General features: G+C 33.0%; 3 protein-coding genes across 5 annotated transcripts; 2 read left to right on the forward strand and 1 right to left on the reverse strand.

Moving 5' to 3' along the window:
- The first annotated feature begins 3,395 nt into the window (after nt 1–3,395).
- On the forward strand, nt 3,396–7,324 carry LOC105127654 (protein IQ-DOMAIN 14). 3 transcript variants are annotated; one of them, XM_011029028.1, is made up of 7 exons: nt 3,396–3,728; nt 4,090–4,260; nt 4,351–4,635; nt 5,281–5,577; nt 5,815–5,853; nt 5,958–6,089; nt 6,252–7,324. In XM_011029028.1, the coding sequence occupies exons 2-7, from the start codon at nt 4,186–4,188 to the stop codon at nt 6,783–6,785; spliced, it is 1,362 nt and encodes a 453-aa protein (XP_011027330.1). In that variant the 5' UTR covers nt 3,396–3,728; nt 4,090–4,185; the 3' UTR covers nt 6,786–7,324. The 3 variants fall into 3 exon arrangements, with proteins under 3 accessions (XP_011027330.1, XP_011027329.1, XP_011027331.1); XM_011029027.1 differs by having other exon boundaries at nt 4,118–4,260; XM_011029029.1 differs by having other exon boundaries at nt 4,118–4,260; nt 5,281–5,511.
- Nucleotides 7,325–7,534: 210 nt separating this feature from the next.
- Nucleotides 7,535–9,154, reverse strand: LOC105127655 (glucan endo-1,3-beta-glucosidase, basic isoform-like). The gene is made up of 2 exons (XM_011029030.1): nt 9,015–9,154; nt 7,535–8,730 (listed from the first exon to the last, which is right to left on the reverse strand). The coding sequence occupies exons 1-2, from the start codon at nt 9,103–9,105 to the stop codon at nt 7,784–7,786; spliced, it is 1,038 nt and encodes a 345-aa protein (XP_011027332.1). The 5' UTR covers nt 9,106–9,154; the 3' UTR covers nt 7,535–7,783.
- A 5,694-nt stretch (nt 9,155–14,848) lies between these two features.
- On the forward strand, nt 14,849–17,638 carry AUG1 (HAUS augmin-like complex subunit). The gene is made up of 7 exons (XM_011029034.1): nt 14,849–15,125; nt 15,398–15,715; nt 16,170–16,302; nt 16,386–16,520; nt 16,659–16,782; nt 17,093–17,230; nt 17,332–17,638. Exons 2-7 carry the CDS (start codon nt 15,451–15,453, stop codon nt 17,437–17,439), a joined length of 903 nt encoding a protein of 300 aa, XP_011027336.1. The 5' UTR covers nt 14,849–15,125; nt 15,398–15,450; the 3' UTR covers nt 17,440–17,638.
- The last annotated feature ends 975 nt before the right edge of the window (nt 17,639–18,613 follow it).

Genomic DNA, 18,613 nt, shown 5'->3' on the forward strand with positions numbered 1-18,613 from the left:
AACCCGAGACCAGTTCCAAATTTTTTTTTTTTCTTTAATGTCTGTCCAAAACCATTTCTTTGCTTTCACACAACTACCACAGTAGATTAAAATGAGGCGATTTTGGTCCATTTGGGCCATGAACAGCCCTAGACTGGTCAATTATCTTTCGTTTTATGTTTTTTTAACGATCAAGATGATTTTCGAGATATCGTGTGGATGTGTATATATCCTGTATAAAATCATCCATTACGTACCCAAGCAAGTTTTTTTCTTTTTTTGCATTACATCTCCTTAAATTCGAACCTAAAATGCTAGCACGCATAGGAACAAATCCAGTAATCGGTAAAGTTTAGGTAACCCTTCAAGGATCAAAAGCCATGGAAGATGAGGCTGAGCAAAAATTAAAAACTGCTGCTTCGGTCCCATAGTAATTGATGATGATGGCACACTCGTATAATTCCCACATGTGATTATAGAATGTACTTGGAAATTCAGTCCCAGGCAAGAAGTAAGTGCAATGATGATAACACTAGCTGCTAGATTTCTTTATTAACAGCAAAAACCAATGAAGAAATGCATCCATGTTGGCAAATGGGTGGTTTGTGCGAGTAATTATAGCGAGAGTGATGGTGCATGCATGTTCCTCTGATTTTCTTTTTGGCAACTTATACAAAGCTCATTGCTAGTTGATGTTCTTTGCAACCTAGAGAAGGAGCATAATTACAAGGTCAAAAGCTCCTTTCTATCCCAAGTTATGATTAGTCCATCCATGTTTTTCTCCAACTTTTCGCGTAAAAACTCAGCCTAGATCATTCTAATCTTACAGATGAACGTTTTTTTAGTGGTTTTTAGATCTTAAACTAGGCCCGACTACAGCCAAATTAAAGCCAAGAGTGGCTGCAGTGGCTTGGGACTCGAGTACCTCCATAAAAAAAGAATTAGGTTTGGAGGCATCCTGCTAAATAAAGTGAGGCAGATTTTTTAATTTCAGATTCATATCTTTCTGCTTGATCTACATGCAAGAATTATACGCAAGATTCGACCCCTTTCAATGTATTATTGCATGGACCAAATCAATCACTGCATTTTCTTTATTTACTACACCAAATGATCATAAACAATGAAGTCTCTTGAACAAATCAATCGATTCAAACTGTTTTCATTCGATAATTACGTTTGTTTAAGATTTTCGACCCTTAATTATTCCTCCCGGATTAGTTTCACCATTTACACAGCTGGGCTGCCTGTGATAAACAATATTTATTCCTTGATTATCAAATAGAAACAAAAAAAAAAAAAGAGCATCAATTACAACATTTTACAAATATTTCTGACTACTGAAAAAAACTATCTCTAAAATTTTATATAAAAAACTCAGTGGACCAACGCTATTTTTTCAACGGAGTTGGTTTCAAGAGTACACATAGTTTTATAAATGTTCAACAGGAATAACATTGAGAAAGAAAGAGGAGTGAAATAGTTGATGAAAAGAAAGAGTTGACCTCTTTGAGGTCGTGGTTGCATTGGGTTTTTATTAAATTTAATTTTTTTTTGTTTAAAATTATTTTTTTTATGTTTTTTTGATTATTTTGATATACTAATATTAAAATTAAATTTTAAAAATTAAAAAAAATATTAATTATATATACACACACATAGAAGAATTCTCTGGCATTGAAATAATGGGAAAGCGATTTTTCCTGTACAATGTTGACTATTCTTCTTGGGCCATTGAACAGCTCAAAAGCCACTTTCCCCCTTGTTGTGAGCAAAATTCATGATAGCTCAATTGAGTCGAGCAAAAGTTTCACAAACCTCTTTACAAATTTCTTATTTGCACATCAACAGCTCAAAAGCTACGTTACCTTCTAATGCTGGGACATGGGAGAAAGGAGGCAAGAGCAAAAAGTTTCTCAAGTCTGGGACATCAATATGAGGTTCTTCGCAAGAAATGGATCAAGTTTCACATGGGTTATCATGGAGAATGTGGGGCCATGATTTCCTTGCTTAGTCATGGAGATTAAAGGATTATGTTTGTACTTATGGTCGTAAATATCTAACTATCAAATCAAATGTAACAAGGAATGTCCATAAACTATCACCAGCTTCGAATTGGAGTTATTAAACTTGCATGATTTGATAGATTGATGTAATATTAATCTGATTAAAATTTTATTTATGTATTAAATTACTAGATTCATGACTTGGGTAGAGTTTGATAACTCTGCTTTCAAGCCATTTTGCTATTTAAAACATTTAGATTAAGTACATGGAACTCATTCTTTGCATTTAACTCCAAAACATTTTTTATGTACATCTTCTTATATATTCAAATTAAGGACATGAAATTTGCTATTGTTCACATAGAATTTTATGTATTTGTTATTAATTTGATCGAGGATTGTAAGAAAAAAAAAACCCTAATAAATTGAAGAGTAAGCTCCATGAATATTTGAACTAGTTTGCCAGTGCATGAAGATAATGAAGAAAACGAGGTGCACACGCAGAACAAGCTTGAATGCCCCCACTTTTATAGAGATTATGTTAACATGTGGTGCAAACCTCCAAGCCTCTTCTGTAAAGATGAGTTTGATTTCAATAGAGTAATTGAGGTATGGCTAAACTACTTATTCTTACTTATTGTTATGTTTATACTAAACATTATTTTTATTTCCATAATAAATAGATTAATGAAACGATCAAAAAAAACTTCTTCATCTATTAACATAATAAAATATATTTCACTGTTATAAATTTTAAAATTAATGTGTGAACTAGTTCACAAATCAACCAATTTTTCTTATATTAATTATTCAACTCAAACTGGATCTCTATTAATTGCCTGTTAAGTCATTAAGAGTTTGCTTGATATTATAATAATGGTTATAAATATTTTTATATTTGAAAATATATTTAAATAATATATTTTTTATTTTTTAAAATATATTTTGATATCAACGTATTAAAATAATTTAGTAATATTAAAAAATTAATTTAAAATAAAAAAATTACTTCTCAAACACAAAAAAAGAAGAAGAAGAAGAATAAAAAACTACCATTATCACTTGTGAAAGTTTTCCATTTTATATGAACACATTTACAAAAGGCAACATGAGTAATTTCATTAGGTGGTATCCAAAAATTGAGGTTTAACCATATTTTTTTAATTTTTAATTTCAAATTAATCTTTTCAGTTTTTAAATTATTTTAATATATTAATATTAAAAAATAAATAAAAAAAATAAAAATATATATTATTTTAATATATTTTTAAATAAAAAATATTTTAAAAAAACTTATGAATAAAAATATACTAAAACAGACATTGGAATGTTTCAGCGGCAGTTGTAAGAAATGACAGTTGGAGAGTGGGACCCGATGAGGTTGATCATACTTTCTTACAAGTAATCACTCATTTCACTAAGCACCTGCATTATATGCCAGATCAGTGGAGAGACTGGAACCTTTCCTTATATAGTTTTACTTCTCCTAGTGCTTAATTGTTGCTGTTGTTTGTTGTTGTTGATGATGATGATGATGATAAACCCTTGAAAACAGCCACTTCAACAAAGAATTAAATCCCCATTTCAACCACATTGGAATCTGCTTTCTTGAGTTATTATTTTTACACCACGAGTTCTAGGAAATCTTGAACTTTTATAAGGTTTCAAGATTCAATCTTGTTTCAAGGTTCAATTCAGACCAATGGTGTGCTCTTCTTGTGCTTTTTAATATTGCTGCAAGAGGTAAGATTCTTGGCACTAGTGTTTGTTTTTTGGTTTCTTACCAGTTCTGTAACTGGTCAAGTGCCCAGTTTTGCATTTCTGAGTTAGATGTAACAGCTTCCAGAATTTGTTCAAGATACTGTTTTTTAAGTCTTCAACTGTAAGTGTCAACTGAGAAAAAGTGAAATAAAAAGAAGGGAGGTAACTGAATCTGATGTCAGAGGGTGAGACATGAAATGGATATATTGGTTTTGTTTGCTAGTGCATTTTCTTAGAATAAATAATCCATGCTTGGTGTTTTAAGCGTTTGCTTCCCTTCCCCCCCCTAATTTTTCCTGTTAATAGATGTTGCTTTTGACTGTTCTTTATAAATTTGGTAAAGGGTTAGTGTTTTCTTGCCGAAATTTCAGGTTTACTTGAACACAAGAAGATGGTGTTTGATGAGTTTTGGTATAGTGATTGATTTCACACATCTTCAATGGCAAAGAAGAGGTGCTGGTTTGGTTGGGTGAGGAGGCTTTTTGTCTCTGAGCAAAAAACAAAAGCAGAAAAGGTTTTTTTTAATAAACTTTTTTGGTTTCTTAACTGGGGATTTTGCATTTCTTTCTAGTTAATTTTGTCTGCTTAATCTTAACCATTTCAGAAGTCAAAGAGGTGGAAATGGGTTCTTGGAGGGCTTAAGGTTAAACAATGCCCTGCACTTCCAGCACCAGAGAGATCAGTCAGTGAAGCAACAGAAACGCAGAAGAAGCATGCTTTGACTGTTGCCCTTGCAACAGCAGCTGCAGCTGAGGCTGCTGTTGCTGCAGCTCATGCTGCAGCTGAGGTTGTCCGGCTCACAGGTGCTTCACAGTCTTCCCATCTTTTCACCAAGGGAGTTGAAACTTTGGCTGCCATTAAGATACAAAGCGCCTTCCGTGCATACCTTGTGAGCTCTCTGATATCTTTGCTCTTCTTCACCACAGAACTCCTTCCTTTTTCATCTTGATTTTATTGTGGGTTATGCTATATATTCTTAGAACTTCCTGAGTTCATATATGTTGTTGTTGACGCTGCAGATGGGTGTTAGAGTGCTATTTCTCTAATTCTCTAAGATAATGCCTTTTTGTAGTACTTCAAGGGAGATCATTTTATGATTTGTGTATGCAAAAATTATTTATAGACGAGATTTTGATTAAGAAGATTGGAAAATTCAAATCACAATTTGAACTTTGAAGTCATTCTACAAGGAAATAATACACCACTAGGATTTGAGAATGTTGCTGAGAGAACGTTTCAATCATTTGAAAATTTCCAACATGGAAAATTCATGTTGTGCCTCTCTTAATTCACGCATTAAATTAGTAAAAAGCACTTTCTGCAGCCTATTTCTTATGTTCCGAGTGGTTTGCTACTATTTTGGTTGGAACTTCTGTGAAGAAAGAATGAAGATGCTATAGTTTTCAGTATTGATTCGAATTTAAGCTCAAGCAGTTCTGGCACTATTGTGAATTGAGTAAAGCTGTGAAACTAATGGCTCTCTAAAAAAACATGCTGCACTTCGTGATTTGGGTTTTAAATGGGATTGAAACAGGCAAGGAAAGCTTTGCGAGCACTGAAGGGATTGGTAAAGCTTCAAGCCATTGTTCGTGGACGAGCTGTGAGACGCCAAGCAGTCATCAAATTGAAGCATCTGCCATCAAAAGCAAAGATGCTGTCAGAGGTCCAGTCAAAAGATATTGCCACTGCAGATGGATTCTGTAGAAACAGTGACAATAAACAGGTTGTCAAGTCAAAGAAAGAGGTGCGAGAGAAGGAAAATAAGGTAGGAGAGATGACTTCACAGCTCTTCAAATCAAATAAGGAGTTGGCAGAGAAGGAAAAAAAGAAGGTATGAAAGTTTATTCGAATCAAGTTTTTATGTTTCTTGGTCTCGATAAATGTTCTAAAGAGCGTAGTCGAAAGAAAAATTATAGCAAGAATGGGATTCTACAGCGACCGAAATGATTTTTAAGAAGCCATTTTCTTTTCTATCCCGTAGAGGATATTTGTCTCTTCAGAGATTGAAAATACATACCGTTGACTGAGCTCTATGTGATTTAACACTATCCTTGATTTCTCTGTTCAGGGGAAGAACCATAAAAAAGATAATCAACCAGTACACATGGTAAAATCTAATACCTGATTGACATGAAAAAGGCTGCATATTCAAATTTATGTAGGATGCTGAATTCTGCTGCTTGATCCATTCAATTTTTTTTTCGTGGGCAGCATGAATTCAACAGCCAAAGAAGTTGGGATTATAGTATGCTTTCAAAGGAAGATGTGGAAGCTCTGTGGTTAAAAAAGCAAGAAGCTAACATTAAAAGAGAGCGAATGATGAAATACTCATTCTCCCACCGGGTAGTTTTCTCTTAAATTCCCTTGTCAACTGCTCTCTCTTTTTCTACAGCCTGCAACAGGGAAACGAAAATTAAGAAACAGACTTTTTCTGTCTACTGAAAACCAAATTAAGCACTAGCCCTTTTCTTCTCACATTCGAATTCTACAACATTAACTTTTCAGGAGAGAGGGAATAGTCTACTGGAAGAATTGCTACTCGCCAAGGAAAGTGGTAGACAGAGTCATCAGATGGAACGATGGTCAAACAAAGAGGCCTTTAATAGAGAAAAGATGGAGAATTTGAAATCAACGTCCATCTCTAATCTGTTTACTGGTGATGTATTCAGCCCAGCACAAGTTAAGACCAGAAGTACTCAAAAACAAGATTTCATAGAAGGATTGAACTCACCAATGTCCGTCCCCAGAAGATCATTTGGCCGCGCACGACCAAGTTTGGCAGGCGATGGTAATTCGTTGCCAAATTCTCCAGTTTTTCCAACTTACATGGCTGCAACACAATCTGCAAAGTTAAAGGCAAGGTCGATGAGCACACCAAAACAACGAGTAGGATTTCAAGATTCATGCCTTGACCAGAACTTGCCATATAAGAATGCACTCTCACTTTGGTCTACATATAATGGTGATACGTTTGGCATTAGAAGAAAGAGCACTGGTGCTTCCCAGAATCCCTCTTTAAGCATAAACGGACATTACTGAGATGTCAGCATTTAATTTTCAGCATAAATTGGTAATTCAAACGCTAGAGGAAAATAACAAAGGATTTTCAACTAAAATGTTTCTTACTCAGTCACTCAGCGGTTCAAACAAGACACTGAAGCAACTCCAAGATCAGGTCACTCAAGGCCTTCAAAGAAAAACTCTTACAAGGAATTTCTAATGACCCTTCCATATCTGATTGAAGAGCGTTTGAGAGGATAACTTGCAAATCTCATTGCTGCGCTGGTAGAACTCTTTTCAATCTGTGAAGTCCGTAGCTAATTACTTTATTCTTTTTCTTATCTGTATTTCCTTTTTTTCTTTTTGGGTGGAATCAAGTGTGTGTGGAATCAAGTGTGTATCTTCTCATTCAGTCACCAAGTTGTCATGGGAAAAAGAGTCGGTGAATCCTCAATGTAAAATTTGGCCTGTGTTAAGCTTGTAATGAAACTCTGGGTATGTCTGATCATTCAGCATTACAACTGAACATGTCAGTGTTCAGTTTCTTCACGTATGATAGAGTTGGATCTGAATTATTATGCTGCTTCATGGTCATGGCCAATTTTTCATTTGCTATGACAAAATTTGCCTTCAATATTTTCAGGGCTATCACTGTTCATGTTTTGTCATTGATGACTATATATTATGGTACAATTTGCTCTGTGTATCTTGCTAATTCACCCTTTAAGGGAAAGTTTTTTGTAGCTTGAAATTTACATGGGCTCTATAAGATAGAATGAGGTGGTATAGATATAATTTATATTATTCTGCTTTTTAAGTTTCAGCCAACAAAATATTCAAGTGTGAAGTCTACCTTCCCATGAGATGTTGGATTTACAAGGCTATATAATGATATTCATAAGACTTAAACAAACCATTATTCCTTCATAAAGTTGAAAATATGATGCTATATGAACCTATATTAATTAGAAATATGATGTTTCTTGCACAAGACAAATGGCCTGGCTTCTTCCCCTGATACACTTTTTATGCTGCTTCTAGTCAAGTTGAATTTGGTACTTGGGCTGTTTACTTGGAAGAAAGAGCCCCCAGAATTTCTCGTATTCCGGTTGTTTCTGATTCTCGTCGAAAGTTGCGAAGATGTAAGTTTCGATAGGCCTTCCGGGTCTCTTTGGAGTGCCATTCTTCACTTGCTGAACCAGGTTTGTGTTGTATGTTCTTGCATTATCAATGTTGGTTTCTGGTCCCCCTCCTGCCGAGGGCCAACCACTCTCCGATACGACGATCTCCAATGAACCCCCACCAGCCTTTTCAAGTGCAGAGTAAACAGCATCCACCATAGCAGCAAAAAGGTGGTGGTATTCAAATGGTGGATCGGATACTGTGGCAGATGGATCAGGTACTAAAAGTGCATAATTAAGAGGAATGTCATTCTTTCCTGCGATACTGAAGTAAGGGTACAAGTTCACGAGAAATGGCGACTGGTTGCTGACCAAGAAGCTAATAATAGGCGCCAGAAGTGAGTGGTATTCTGCATTGAAAACGCCTCGTGATGGAGGGTAGGACTCGCCAAGTGCGGCAGCGAAGGTAACAGTGGAGACTTTGATTTGATTCCCTAGGCCAGCAGCAGAAACTGAGTTCTGAATGTTTCGCATGGCAGGGAAAAGAGCTGGAGCAAAATCATCACCCGGTTTCACTTCATTTCCAACCGCAATGTATCTGAATTTGACATTACTGTATTTGAGCACATTGTTTTGCACCCATGCATCTGCATTGGCTTGACTGGAAGAAATGCTTGGAAGGTCAGAATTCGGAACACCTAACATGAGCTCGATGCTGGAGCCTCCAAGAGCTTGGAGAGTTCTTGGGTTTGGATCATAGATTCTCATTCTTCGTATATTGTATTGGTTGAAAAGATCTACTACTTCTTGCTCCGATGGTAAATTATCACCAAGTGTTCCATAACAAACTCCCATTTGAGCACCTGCAGTCATTTAAAAGCTGTATTTGATTAGTATCTCAAGACAGACTGAGCAGGTTCAAAAGAGATGAAGATGTGTTGGTCGAAGAGACAGATACGGTGACATCAAATAAATAGTTTTTAAGATAATTTTGAAGTGAATATTTTCTATAATTTCAAAAATAACTCATTGTCTCCGTCTCATCTGTCCGGCACAATAACTAAATACTACCAAGTCTAGGAATGAGTTTTTGGCGAATGTGAAAGTGTTGCGCGCATGTTTGTATGAGAGACGGAGGAAGCCAGACCTGTTATATGTAGGCAACTCATTAACAGTCCTGCAAGCAGAACTATGGAAATCATGGAAGACGTTTTATGAGATGCACAGGATTTAGCCATGCAGGAATTCAGAGATGAAACAATAAGCTAGAGAGAGAATGCAGCAGCTATAATCAATGCCAACTCTTCCTCTTGGCTTCCCTTTTATAGGGAGCAAAACTTTCACGATGTGCACTGCCGGGTCAATCCCTCATCATCAACTTGTATTTTGGGCAATGTATCGATGACTTGGCAGAGAAAATGTATCGAGAGTAAACTGTAGTGTAATCCTCTATACTTGCAACAAGTTGTATTGTGGGTGTGTTCTCCATTACACCAACCTCTTCAAAATCCTGAAGATTTGTTTTTATTATTAATATAGATATTTGTACTAGTTTACATATATTTTGATTAATTTTATAAGTTTTAAAGTTAATAGTCATCAAAGTTTCAAGGTTTGTAAAATTTAAATTAATAATTTTTAAAAAATAAATTTAGAATCAGATAGTTAAACTATACTATCCAGGTTAAAAATTCTGAAGTCTTATTATAGTTTTCCATTTCCATGGACTTGGTTTGTTTCTTACTGGCCGATACTTTTCAAAACAACAACTTTATATTTTTCATGTGATTTTAGATAATTTTAATGCATAAATGCCAAAAATATGTATAAAAAAATATTATTTGATGTATTTTAATCAACTATATTAAGTGTGTGTTTTGTATTGTGGTGTATGGTGTTTTTAAAAATATTTTTTTAAAAAAAATTAATTTAAATATTTTTTTATTTTTAACATAAATACATAAAAATTATTAAAAGAACACAAAAAAATTATATATTTTTTCAAGACAAACACACTCTTGAAAACCATCTAAATAATATACATATATCGCTCTCCCAGACGGTTTTGAAGTTCTTTACATTTTTTTTTTCTATTCTTGTTTTGTTTAAAGTTTACTATTTATGACATTCTCGTACCAAAGCATTAATCACATCATCTAAAATAAATCTTTTTTTTAAAAAAAAAGTTGGTCTTTGGATTTATACATTTAAGAAGAAATCTTAGAACAAATACTTTGTGGTATTGTTAGATTTTTCTTATTCAGATACTTGGAAATTTGGACCGGAAGGGAGACCCTGACTGACTGATGCCACCCGCAAATCACGTTAGCTGTGACCCTTGGAAGGAGGAAACTGAACAAATAAATGAATAGACTTTAATATTATGTTTTTTTGGATGAGGATAGGGTTTGGCAGTGCATTTTAAAAGTATTTCTAAAAGAATTTGAATTTTTTTAAAATTAATATATTTTTAAATTATTTTAATGTAGGGACGCCAAAAATATTATTTTTATATATTTTAAAATAAAAAATACTTTAAAAAATAATATTATTATATTCCCTACCACCCCGTTCGAGAAGTAATGGTTTCCTAGCCATGCCATAATTATTACGTGGCATGGTGTCGACCCGTCAATTCCTAAAACGTGTGATACATAATCGCACGGCTCTGCCTTGTTTGGTCTAATTCCATGAAAAAGGATGAGAACAGAGGAAAACTGGTACACTGGACTTTCCAGCACACCTCGCCCCTTTGCACATTAGGTTTGCAAAAGATTACTGGTTTGCTGTTATTGAATTGAATTTTTTATATAAAAATAATATTTAGATGTTTTTATTATTTATTTTAGTAGAAAAAATTTGAACCACATGAAAATTGATATGACATAACTTACTTAACTTAATATATTTAAAGATAATTTAGATAATATAAAAAACATTATTTGACTTAAAATAAATATTTAAGATGAAATTTTTTAAAATAATAAGTTAAATTTTTAAAGGGTAAAATTGAGGGAGAATGTCAATTGAAAAAAAATAGTTTGCCTCTAATTCTAATTTTAAAATAAATTTTTATATTTTGAAATATGCTACAATAACCAAATGCCAGCAAGTCTAGGAATGTGTCTTTGGCAAATATAAAAGCGCTGCGCACATGGTTTGCCTCTGATTGACCGATTTAGTCCAGGCATGGTGGAATTATAAACCTTATGAAAAATGGATGATTACTATATTAAATTAACATAAACAAACGAGAAGAAAAAATAAAGAAGAAAAGATAAAACCATTCCATGGTTAATTTCGTGCACTATTAACATATGAAATATTATGATGTTGTGTGATATCAATTGTTTTTAAAAATATTTTTTATTTAAAAATGTATTGAAATATTTTTTTATTTTTTAAAATTTATTTTTTATAATAACATATTAAAATGATTTAAAATCACCTAAAAATAATTTAAAACCAAGAAAAAAATGAAAAAAAATTATTTTTTCAAAAACACCTTTTAAACACAAAAACAAATAAACTCTATAATAATTGATATGATATTTACATTACTTTTAAAAATGCTTTTCAAAATATGTTTAAACTTGTATATAAATACTGAAAATAAGTTTAAAAAAAATTATTTGATATATTTTTAATCAAAATATATTTTTATAAAAACAATTCATGACCAAACACATTTATATTAGTGAGTGTTTGTTATTGTGATATAAATTAATTTTTAAAAATATTTTTTATTTAAAAATATTATAATAATTTTTTTAACATCAACATATTAAAATTATAAACAAAATACTAAAAAAAAATATCAAATGCAGGCAAATCCACTATTAAAAATCACAAAAAAAAGAAGCATAATCTATTGCACTTTCTAAGTTCTTTACATTACGGTCAAGCATTAACTTTCGTTTTTTCTCTTTTTTCTTCTTAAGTTTAATATTTATGATATTCTCGTACCAATCTTTTTCTAAACATTAAGCACATCATCTAGATTACTTAAACCTCTCTTTTAATTAGTTCTAAAATATTGATTTGAACTTGAATTTATACATTTACAAAAAATTAGCAGAACAAACTCACTCACCATCTTAGCAAACATGTCTTGTATTGTTGAGTGTTTTTTAATTCAGGTGCTTGGAATGGAACGAAAACTTTGGTACCAACCCAGAAAGAAAGAAGATGAACAAACCCAGAAAACAAATTAGCCAAAAAAATCAAAGAGTGATCAATTATTAACAAGCTAACATTTTGTAATGGCAAATAACAAACCGCTCCCTACCTTGTCATGGGTTATACCAGGATTGACAACATTATCGTCTGATATATTTGAATTTTTTAATTTTCTATATATAAATAAAATCAAGTAATGAAAGATCACGTAAAAAAAATTAAAAATTAATAATAATAAAAGAAATTATTAGAATGACGAGGAATTTATCTAAATTTTTTGTTTTCACTACTCATTGTTAGCTAAAATTATTTCTAATTTACTATTTTAACCAACATCAATTTCAGAAACCAGCATATTTTATATTTTCCAATTCTTTTTGTAAAAAATCTATTTTTTTAATTCTATTTTTTAATATTTTGTTTTAATTTTTTAAATTTCATCAATAATTTTATTTATAATTAAAACTTGAAATTTTCAATTACATCTAAAATTTTCCATGACCCCCAAAATCAATAGATGAAATTTTTCTATGAAATTCTAGTCCATCGTGAATTCTATTTATAATAGTTAGTGATATAATTGTGTAATTTTTATCCAACTATCTAGAATTTTAGATAGAATTTTTTAATAAACTTATTTTGTCAATGATCCTATCTATAATGGTCAATGGTCAACAACATAGTCATATAATTTTTATCAAATTCCATAAAACTTTCCAGCGTAGCTAGTGATTTTGTTAGAAATTTATAACTGTTGAAAATTAACAAAAAGATATCTCATTATCCTTAACTTTAAGAGATTAGAGGTTCGTTGTTTTGATTGATTTTATGGGTTGAAATCAATGCTAAGAAAATTTTATTACATTTTATTTGAATATAAGTTGGATACCTCACATTAAATAATAATAAAGAAAAAACAAAGACTGACCAGTTACTTCTTTGACATCGATTCTTGACTCTTTAAGGCAGTCCCTTGCCCCATTGATACGTTTGGATAATAGTCCGGTCTTTAGAGAGGCACTTTCTGTTGCATTTAAGATTGTTCATGGAAAAATAATTTGTTATGTTGAAATTAAATGTTATTTTTTAAAATTTATTTTGAAAATATATTAAAATAATAATTTATTATTTTTATTGATATTTATATAAAAAACTAAAAAAAAACAATTAATGTTAAAAAAATTAATTTTTATTTTAAAAATAATTGGACCCCAATGCTAAATGGTCCTGAATTAAAGGTCAATTTTGTATTTGAGGTGTTAGTCTAGTGGTGGGAAGGACTTGTTCTCTTTCTTTGCACCCGGTTTCAAGTTTTACTGTGTACGTCTGTCACCCTCGCGGTGCTTTACATGTTTATTGTACTTATAGGATGTTCAGTGAACCGTGAGATTAGTTGTGATACATGCAAGTTGGCCAGCCATTTACGTAAATAAAAAAAATAAAAAGGGTATTATGTAGCCACGGTTAAGGCAATATATGTGAACCTACCTCTGTGTGCTAACAGTTTGATGGATGATCAGATCAAAGAATTCGATTCAATTTTTGTGAACGGTGATAGAGTAATACAATGACGAGGAGCTTGCCTGGATGATCAGTTCAAGAATTTAAGTCTCTGATATGCACTGCTTTGTACATTTGATTGATTGGTGTAATGTATCCTAATATTATTACAGGTAGTTTCAACGAGTTCTTATGGTATGATCACACTTGCATCAATCATCAAATTAATGATGTTTCTACCTATGAAAATCCATCATGTTCATACATAGTAAAATAACAAATTACATTAAATTCTTCAAAATCATTTATTATCCATCCAAGAATCTTGATCACTCCTTAAGCCGCCATCAAATCTTGGCCAAAATCTTCCCTTCCAATCAACAATTCACATAGATTATATCCAGAAACTGCTCGGCAACATCCATGCTTTCAAGGGGATATTGTGTACCAGGTCTGAAGAGTGCTTAGACGGATGGCAAATGCTGCAGCCATTACAGCAACTGTACTCCAGGGTGTCTTGAAAGACACTCGGCCTCGGCCATCGGCCGATTCGCGAAAGAGCTGACACACTCTATCATCACTAAGTAAAGAAGTAGGTAAATTGACTGTTGTGCGGGCATGGACAACTAACGAACGAAGTTCCAAGTTCCCTGAGAAGTATCTCTCAGGCTGAAAAGAAATGCCTCTTACCCAGATTGAGTTGTTAGGCTTCATGTTGCATTGGATTGATTTAAGCTCACTCAGACTCCATGGAGGGCACCAGCGTACAGTTCTTGGATCAGTACTGGAAAATAAATCTTGCCAAAGTATCCTTTGAACAACCTCCTCATCTACCCAAATCCATTCTAGATGTCCCGTCATTCACATCCATAAAAGTTTAAGCAGATGATTCAGCTTTTATTTTTCAATTTTAGGTATGTTTTACCTACAGTAATCCCCTGTCGAGTACTATGTATTTTCATAAAATCATTGATCAAACATTGGACAGTATCTCTGAGAAGTTATCTGTATAATAGATTTGAGTTTGACATTATCACACGACACTTTTATCGCTAATAAATCAAGCACGCGGTAAGAAAGTCGGTGTTTTTTCTTAAGAAAAAAGTTTGAAGCTAAGATTAAGTTGTTTTCTTAATAAAAGTTTGCCAATTGATATTTGATTTTAAGAATTACAAGATTAACATTAGATTTCAAATCTAATGGGGTTTTTTTTTAATAGATATTATTAAATAATTTATACCCTTCTCCCTTTGTCTTTAAAAGAAAGTGAAAGAGTAACAAAGATAAAAGAAAAATTAAAAGTAAGGGGAGTGATTTGAATGATTTCCAACTCCAAGCAACATGATTACCAGACGATTTTAGCCCTTCCAAATTTCGAATTTCCAGTTCTCCCCACATGCCGGCTTCTTTCCCACTCCTCAGGACCTCACTCGAGTTTTTAGATTTGAAATTTCTCGCGACTTCATAAAAGATAATTTTTGGTTACTTATTTCTCCCCGGATTTCTTCTTCCGTAAAGTTCGCTCTTTTAAAGCCTCCAATGCTGTTTGCAAACTGATCCAACTCGGTGCCAAACGAAGGTCAGTCTCTCTCTCGAGATCTGTTTCACCTTTTCCTTTTAAGGGTCTTTCTTCCTTACACTTTGAATCAGTTATTTCATGTCAGATTTTGGTTAAACTGTAATTTTTAGGAGAAATAGTGCAATTTGGAAGTTAAGTACAAATGATTGAGTTTCTATCAATATTAAGCTAAATAAAAACGGCCCAGATGGTTTGAATCAATTTTTAGGGCTTGAGTTCTATAATGGGATCTATGAAAGTTAACTTTTTTGGTACATCTTTTGTTCGTGTAGGTTTTGTGGTGTAATTTAAGGAAACCCCATAAAAAGAAAGAAAAAGATTAAATATGAGTGATTTAATTTCTGGAGTTGATAATATGTCGGTGAATGAGGCGAAGAGTGGTGGTAATGATGCTGGTAGAATTGCAGAAGTGAAGGCGTGGCTTGCCTCACAATTTGATGCAGCAGGGAAAGATGTTCCTGAATTCGAATATACGCCACGCAGCATTGCTCATTTATATAATTTAGCTACTGCTTCGCAAGCGAAAACACAGGCTGCCAACATTGTTGCGAATGATTTTCGCCAGAAAGCTGTGGAGTATCATGCACAAGGTCTTGTCTTTGGATTTTGTTGTCTGTGTGCGTTTGGTTTGGCTTATTGGGTTTATGTTTTCTTGTGTTGGGTTTTGATTTTGATGTGTATGAAATATGATTGTTTGAGAATGATGACGATAGATTGATTTCTCTTCTTTTGTTGGGGCGCTTGGTTTCTTGTTGAATATAGCCTTCCTTTCCCGTGAACATTTTTAATTTCTTGTCTTTGGAAGCCATTGTTTGACATAGGATGTTTTTTCTCTTCAATAATTTGATTACATGGGTTCTTCTAGTTTCAGATTTTAGTAATACTCATGTTTTATGATTCTTATAAAGGTGATGGTTCATCTTTATACAAATGACCACTACTGTTTCTTTTTTCTGAGAAAAAGATTTTCCCGGGTGAAATTTTATCTGGAATTGTACATTTACTTTTCTTTGATGCAATATTTTGTTAATTTCATGGCTCTAGCTGCAAGGATTAGAGAGATACTGGAGAATGTGGGACTAGCACAGGAGAGTTTGCCCTCGAATGTGGTTTCATCAGCTCAAGTTCTTGCAAATGTAGCAAACTTTTTGAATATAAGAGACACGGAACTAAGCAGGTGGGATGCCATTCTAGATACTAACTTGCATCTTTGTTCTTGTCTTTTAATGTCACGAGTTTAAACTGGAGAAATGCAAATAGTTTTCTTGTAGCAATGGGGGATCTTTCTTTAAGAAAGACTGGAGTAGAAGAGAAGAGAGCTAAAGTACAGAAGGAGTCCAAAATTCTCCTTGATTACACACGGAAGGCAATAGCCAGGCTTACCTATTTAAAAAGGTGCTTTATAAAAACTTTGACTTCGATTTCTCTTTTGAGTACATTATAAGTTCTGTTCTATAACAGCTTCAGATCTCACATCTTTCAATCTATTTTGCTGCTCATCTTTCTTCTTATTTTCTGGATCTTCTCTGTTAGAACACTTGCACAACTAGAGGATGATATACCTCCTTGCGAGGCTCAGATGGAGAATTGGAAGACAAATTTAGCAGTTATGGCATCAAAGGAGCGACAATATTTGCAGCAGTACTCTAACTACAAGGTAATTGTTCTTTGTTATTATCATCAGGAAAAAATTTACTTAGACGTAATAATGAAAGTCAAAACTGCCATCTGTTATCCTTGATAAACATTATTAGTGATTACCTATGTATTAATTATCAAGCAAAGGAGTTCCATCTCGACTTTCATGGCCGGCATCTACGTAATCTTTTCTTCAAGATCTTAAGGCTGATGAGCATTTTCAATTCCTTGCGTGTTATAGGTTGTCCTTAGTGATGACTAATTTTGTGCTTGCTTTAGTTATTGGAAGTTACTGAATGTGTGTCTTACATTATCCACTTATCGTGCAGGCACTTCTTAATCGTGTGGGCTACACCCAAGACATTAGCCATGGGATGCTGGTAGAAATGGCTGAGCACAGACAAGATTTGGAGAAGAAGACAAAACCCATCGTGGATACTTTGAGGAGTTATCAGGACTTGCCTCCGGTAATTCTATGCACGGATTGATATGATATCTTTATCATGCATTTAAGCTCGCTCATTTCTGGACAGAAGATGGTTTATGCATTCCTTTTTTGTTACTCCAGGATAAAGCTTTAGCTACTTTAGCCATTGAGGACAAGAAAAGGCAGTATGCTGCTGCCGAGAAGTATCTCGAAGATGTATTGCAATCAGCCCTTGCCACAACAGATTAACGCACTGGAGGATAAGTTATTGTTGTACTCTCTGTTTTGTGCTGAAGTTGACATCTTTTTGATCCCATGGCCATTGTCTCTGTCTGTGTGTATTTACCATCTTGCGTATCTGGACTAGAGCAGTGTCTTGTGCCATCAAAGGTTGTGTACAAGTTTGATTTATATTTACAGAAACTTTTTTTTTTGTTTGCATTGATAACCATAGTTACTGACCAACTCGGGTCATGGTTTGTCAAATCAACTCGTGTCAAAATGATTTTTCTTTCTTCTGTCTTTTTTAAATCAAAATAACATTGTTATTAATAACAAAAAAACAACTGAAAAACATCATAAAAATCTTTGGAATTTGTCTGTTAATGTGCGATTTGTATGTGTATTAATGTATATGAATAAAAATTAGCTAAAATTGACTATTGATTTTCTTTTTCTTTTCTTGGGTTTTGCAATGAGGCAGTGTTATAGGGTTAGTTTGCTGCCGAGAGCTGGACAAAAGTTTGTTTTAAAGTTTATTTTGTATGTAACAGTGATAACAAATGTTTTTTTTAGAAATATATTAAAATAACATTTTTTTATTTTTTAGAAATTTATTTTTAGTATTAATATATTAAAACATTGAAAAACAAAAAAACAAATCAAATCTTTTGAAAACTCCAATTAAAACATAGGCAAAACACCCCTTTACAAGTTTCAAAGCAAGTTACTTGAAACAAAATTTCAAGATTTACAGCTATAATTAGGGTAAGAACTAAAGGCTTAAAACTTGATTATATTAATTAATCTTTCAACATGATTACACATACCTATGGCTATCTTCTCCAAATATTGTATGATCACTCAACTCATTAAGTTAGAATTTATTAAAAAATAATATAAATTATATTATATAACCTTAATTAATAGAACTCGGAGATAATCAGTTCAATAATAAAATTTTATTTTTTTGAAAAACTTAAGCAACTCGAGCACGTGGATCTTTTATACAAGTATTTTCTCGGTCCAATTCTTGATGTTTTTGTTAATGAAACACAATTGATGTGGTAGCAATACCATCTTTACCAATACCATCTTCCATTCTCTCTTAGAAAACTTAAGCAGCTCAGTCACTTGTTTCTCTCAACCAATAAGTTTACTTGTCAAATTCTGAATGAGTTTTCTAACCTCACTCAACTCACTG

This window comes from Populus euphratica, unplaced genomic scaffold (genome assembly GCF_000495115.2).
Source record: "Populus euphratica unplaced genomic scaffold, PopEup_1.0 scaffold13.1, whole genome shotgun sequence".
NCBI lineage: Eukaryota > Viridiplantae > Streptophyta > Magnoliopsida > Malpighiales > Salicaceae > Populus > Populus euphratica.

Bases quoted from the DNA above. Each gene is read 5' to 3' on its own strand.
- LOC105127654 (XM_011029028.1), top strand. From the start codon at position 4,186: ATGGCAAAGAAGAGGTGCTGGTTTGGTTGGGTGAGGAGGCTTTTTGTC. The intron at 5,854-5,957 runs GTAAAATCTAAT...TTTCGTGGGCAG, and splicing joins ATAATCAACCAGTACACATG to CATGAATTCAACAGCCAAAG. The intron at 6,090-6,251 runs GTAGTTTTCTCT...TTAACTTTTCAG, and splicing joins AATACTCATTCTCCCACCGG to GAGAGAGGGAATAGTCTACT.
- LOC105127655 (XM_011029030.1), bottom strand. From the start codon at position 9,105: ATGGCTAAATCCTGTGCATCTCATAAAACGTCTTCCATGATTTCCATA. The intron at 8,731-9,014 runs GTCTGGCTTCCT...AAATGACTGCAG, and splicing joins GAGTTGCCTACATATAACAG to GTGCTCAAATGGGAGTTTGT.
- AUG1 (XM_011029034.1), top strand. From the start codon at position 15,451: ATGAGTGATTTAATTTCTGGAGTTGATAATATGTCGGTGAATGAGGCG. The intron at 16,521-16,658 runs GTGCTTTATAAA...CTTCTCTGTTAG, and splicing joins AGGCTTACCTATTTAAAAAG to AACACTTGCACAACTAGAGG. The intron at 17,231-17,331 runs GTAATTCTATGC...TTGTTACTCCAG, and splicing joins GTTATCAGGACTTGCCTCCG to GATAAAGCTTTAGCTACTTT.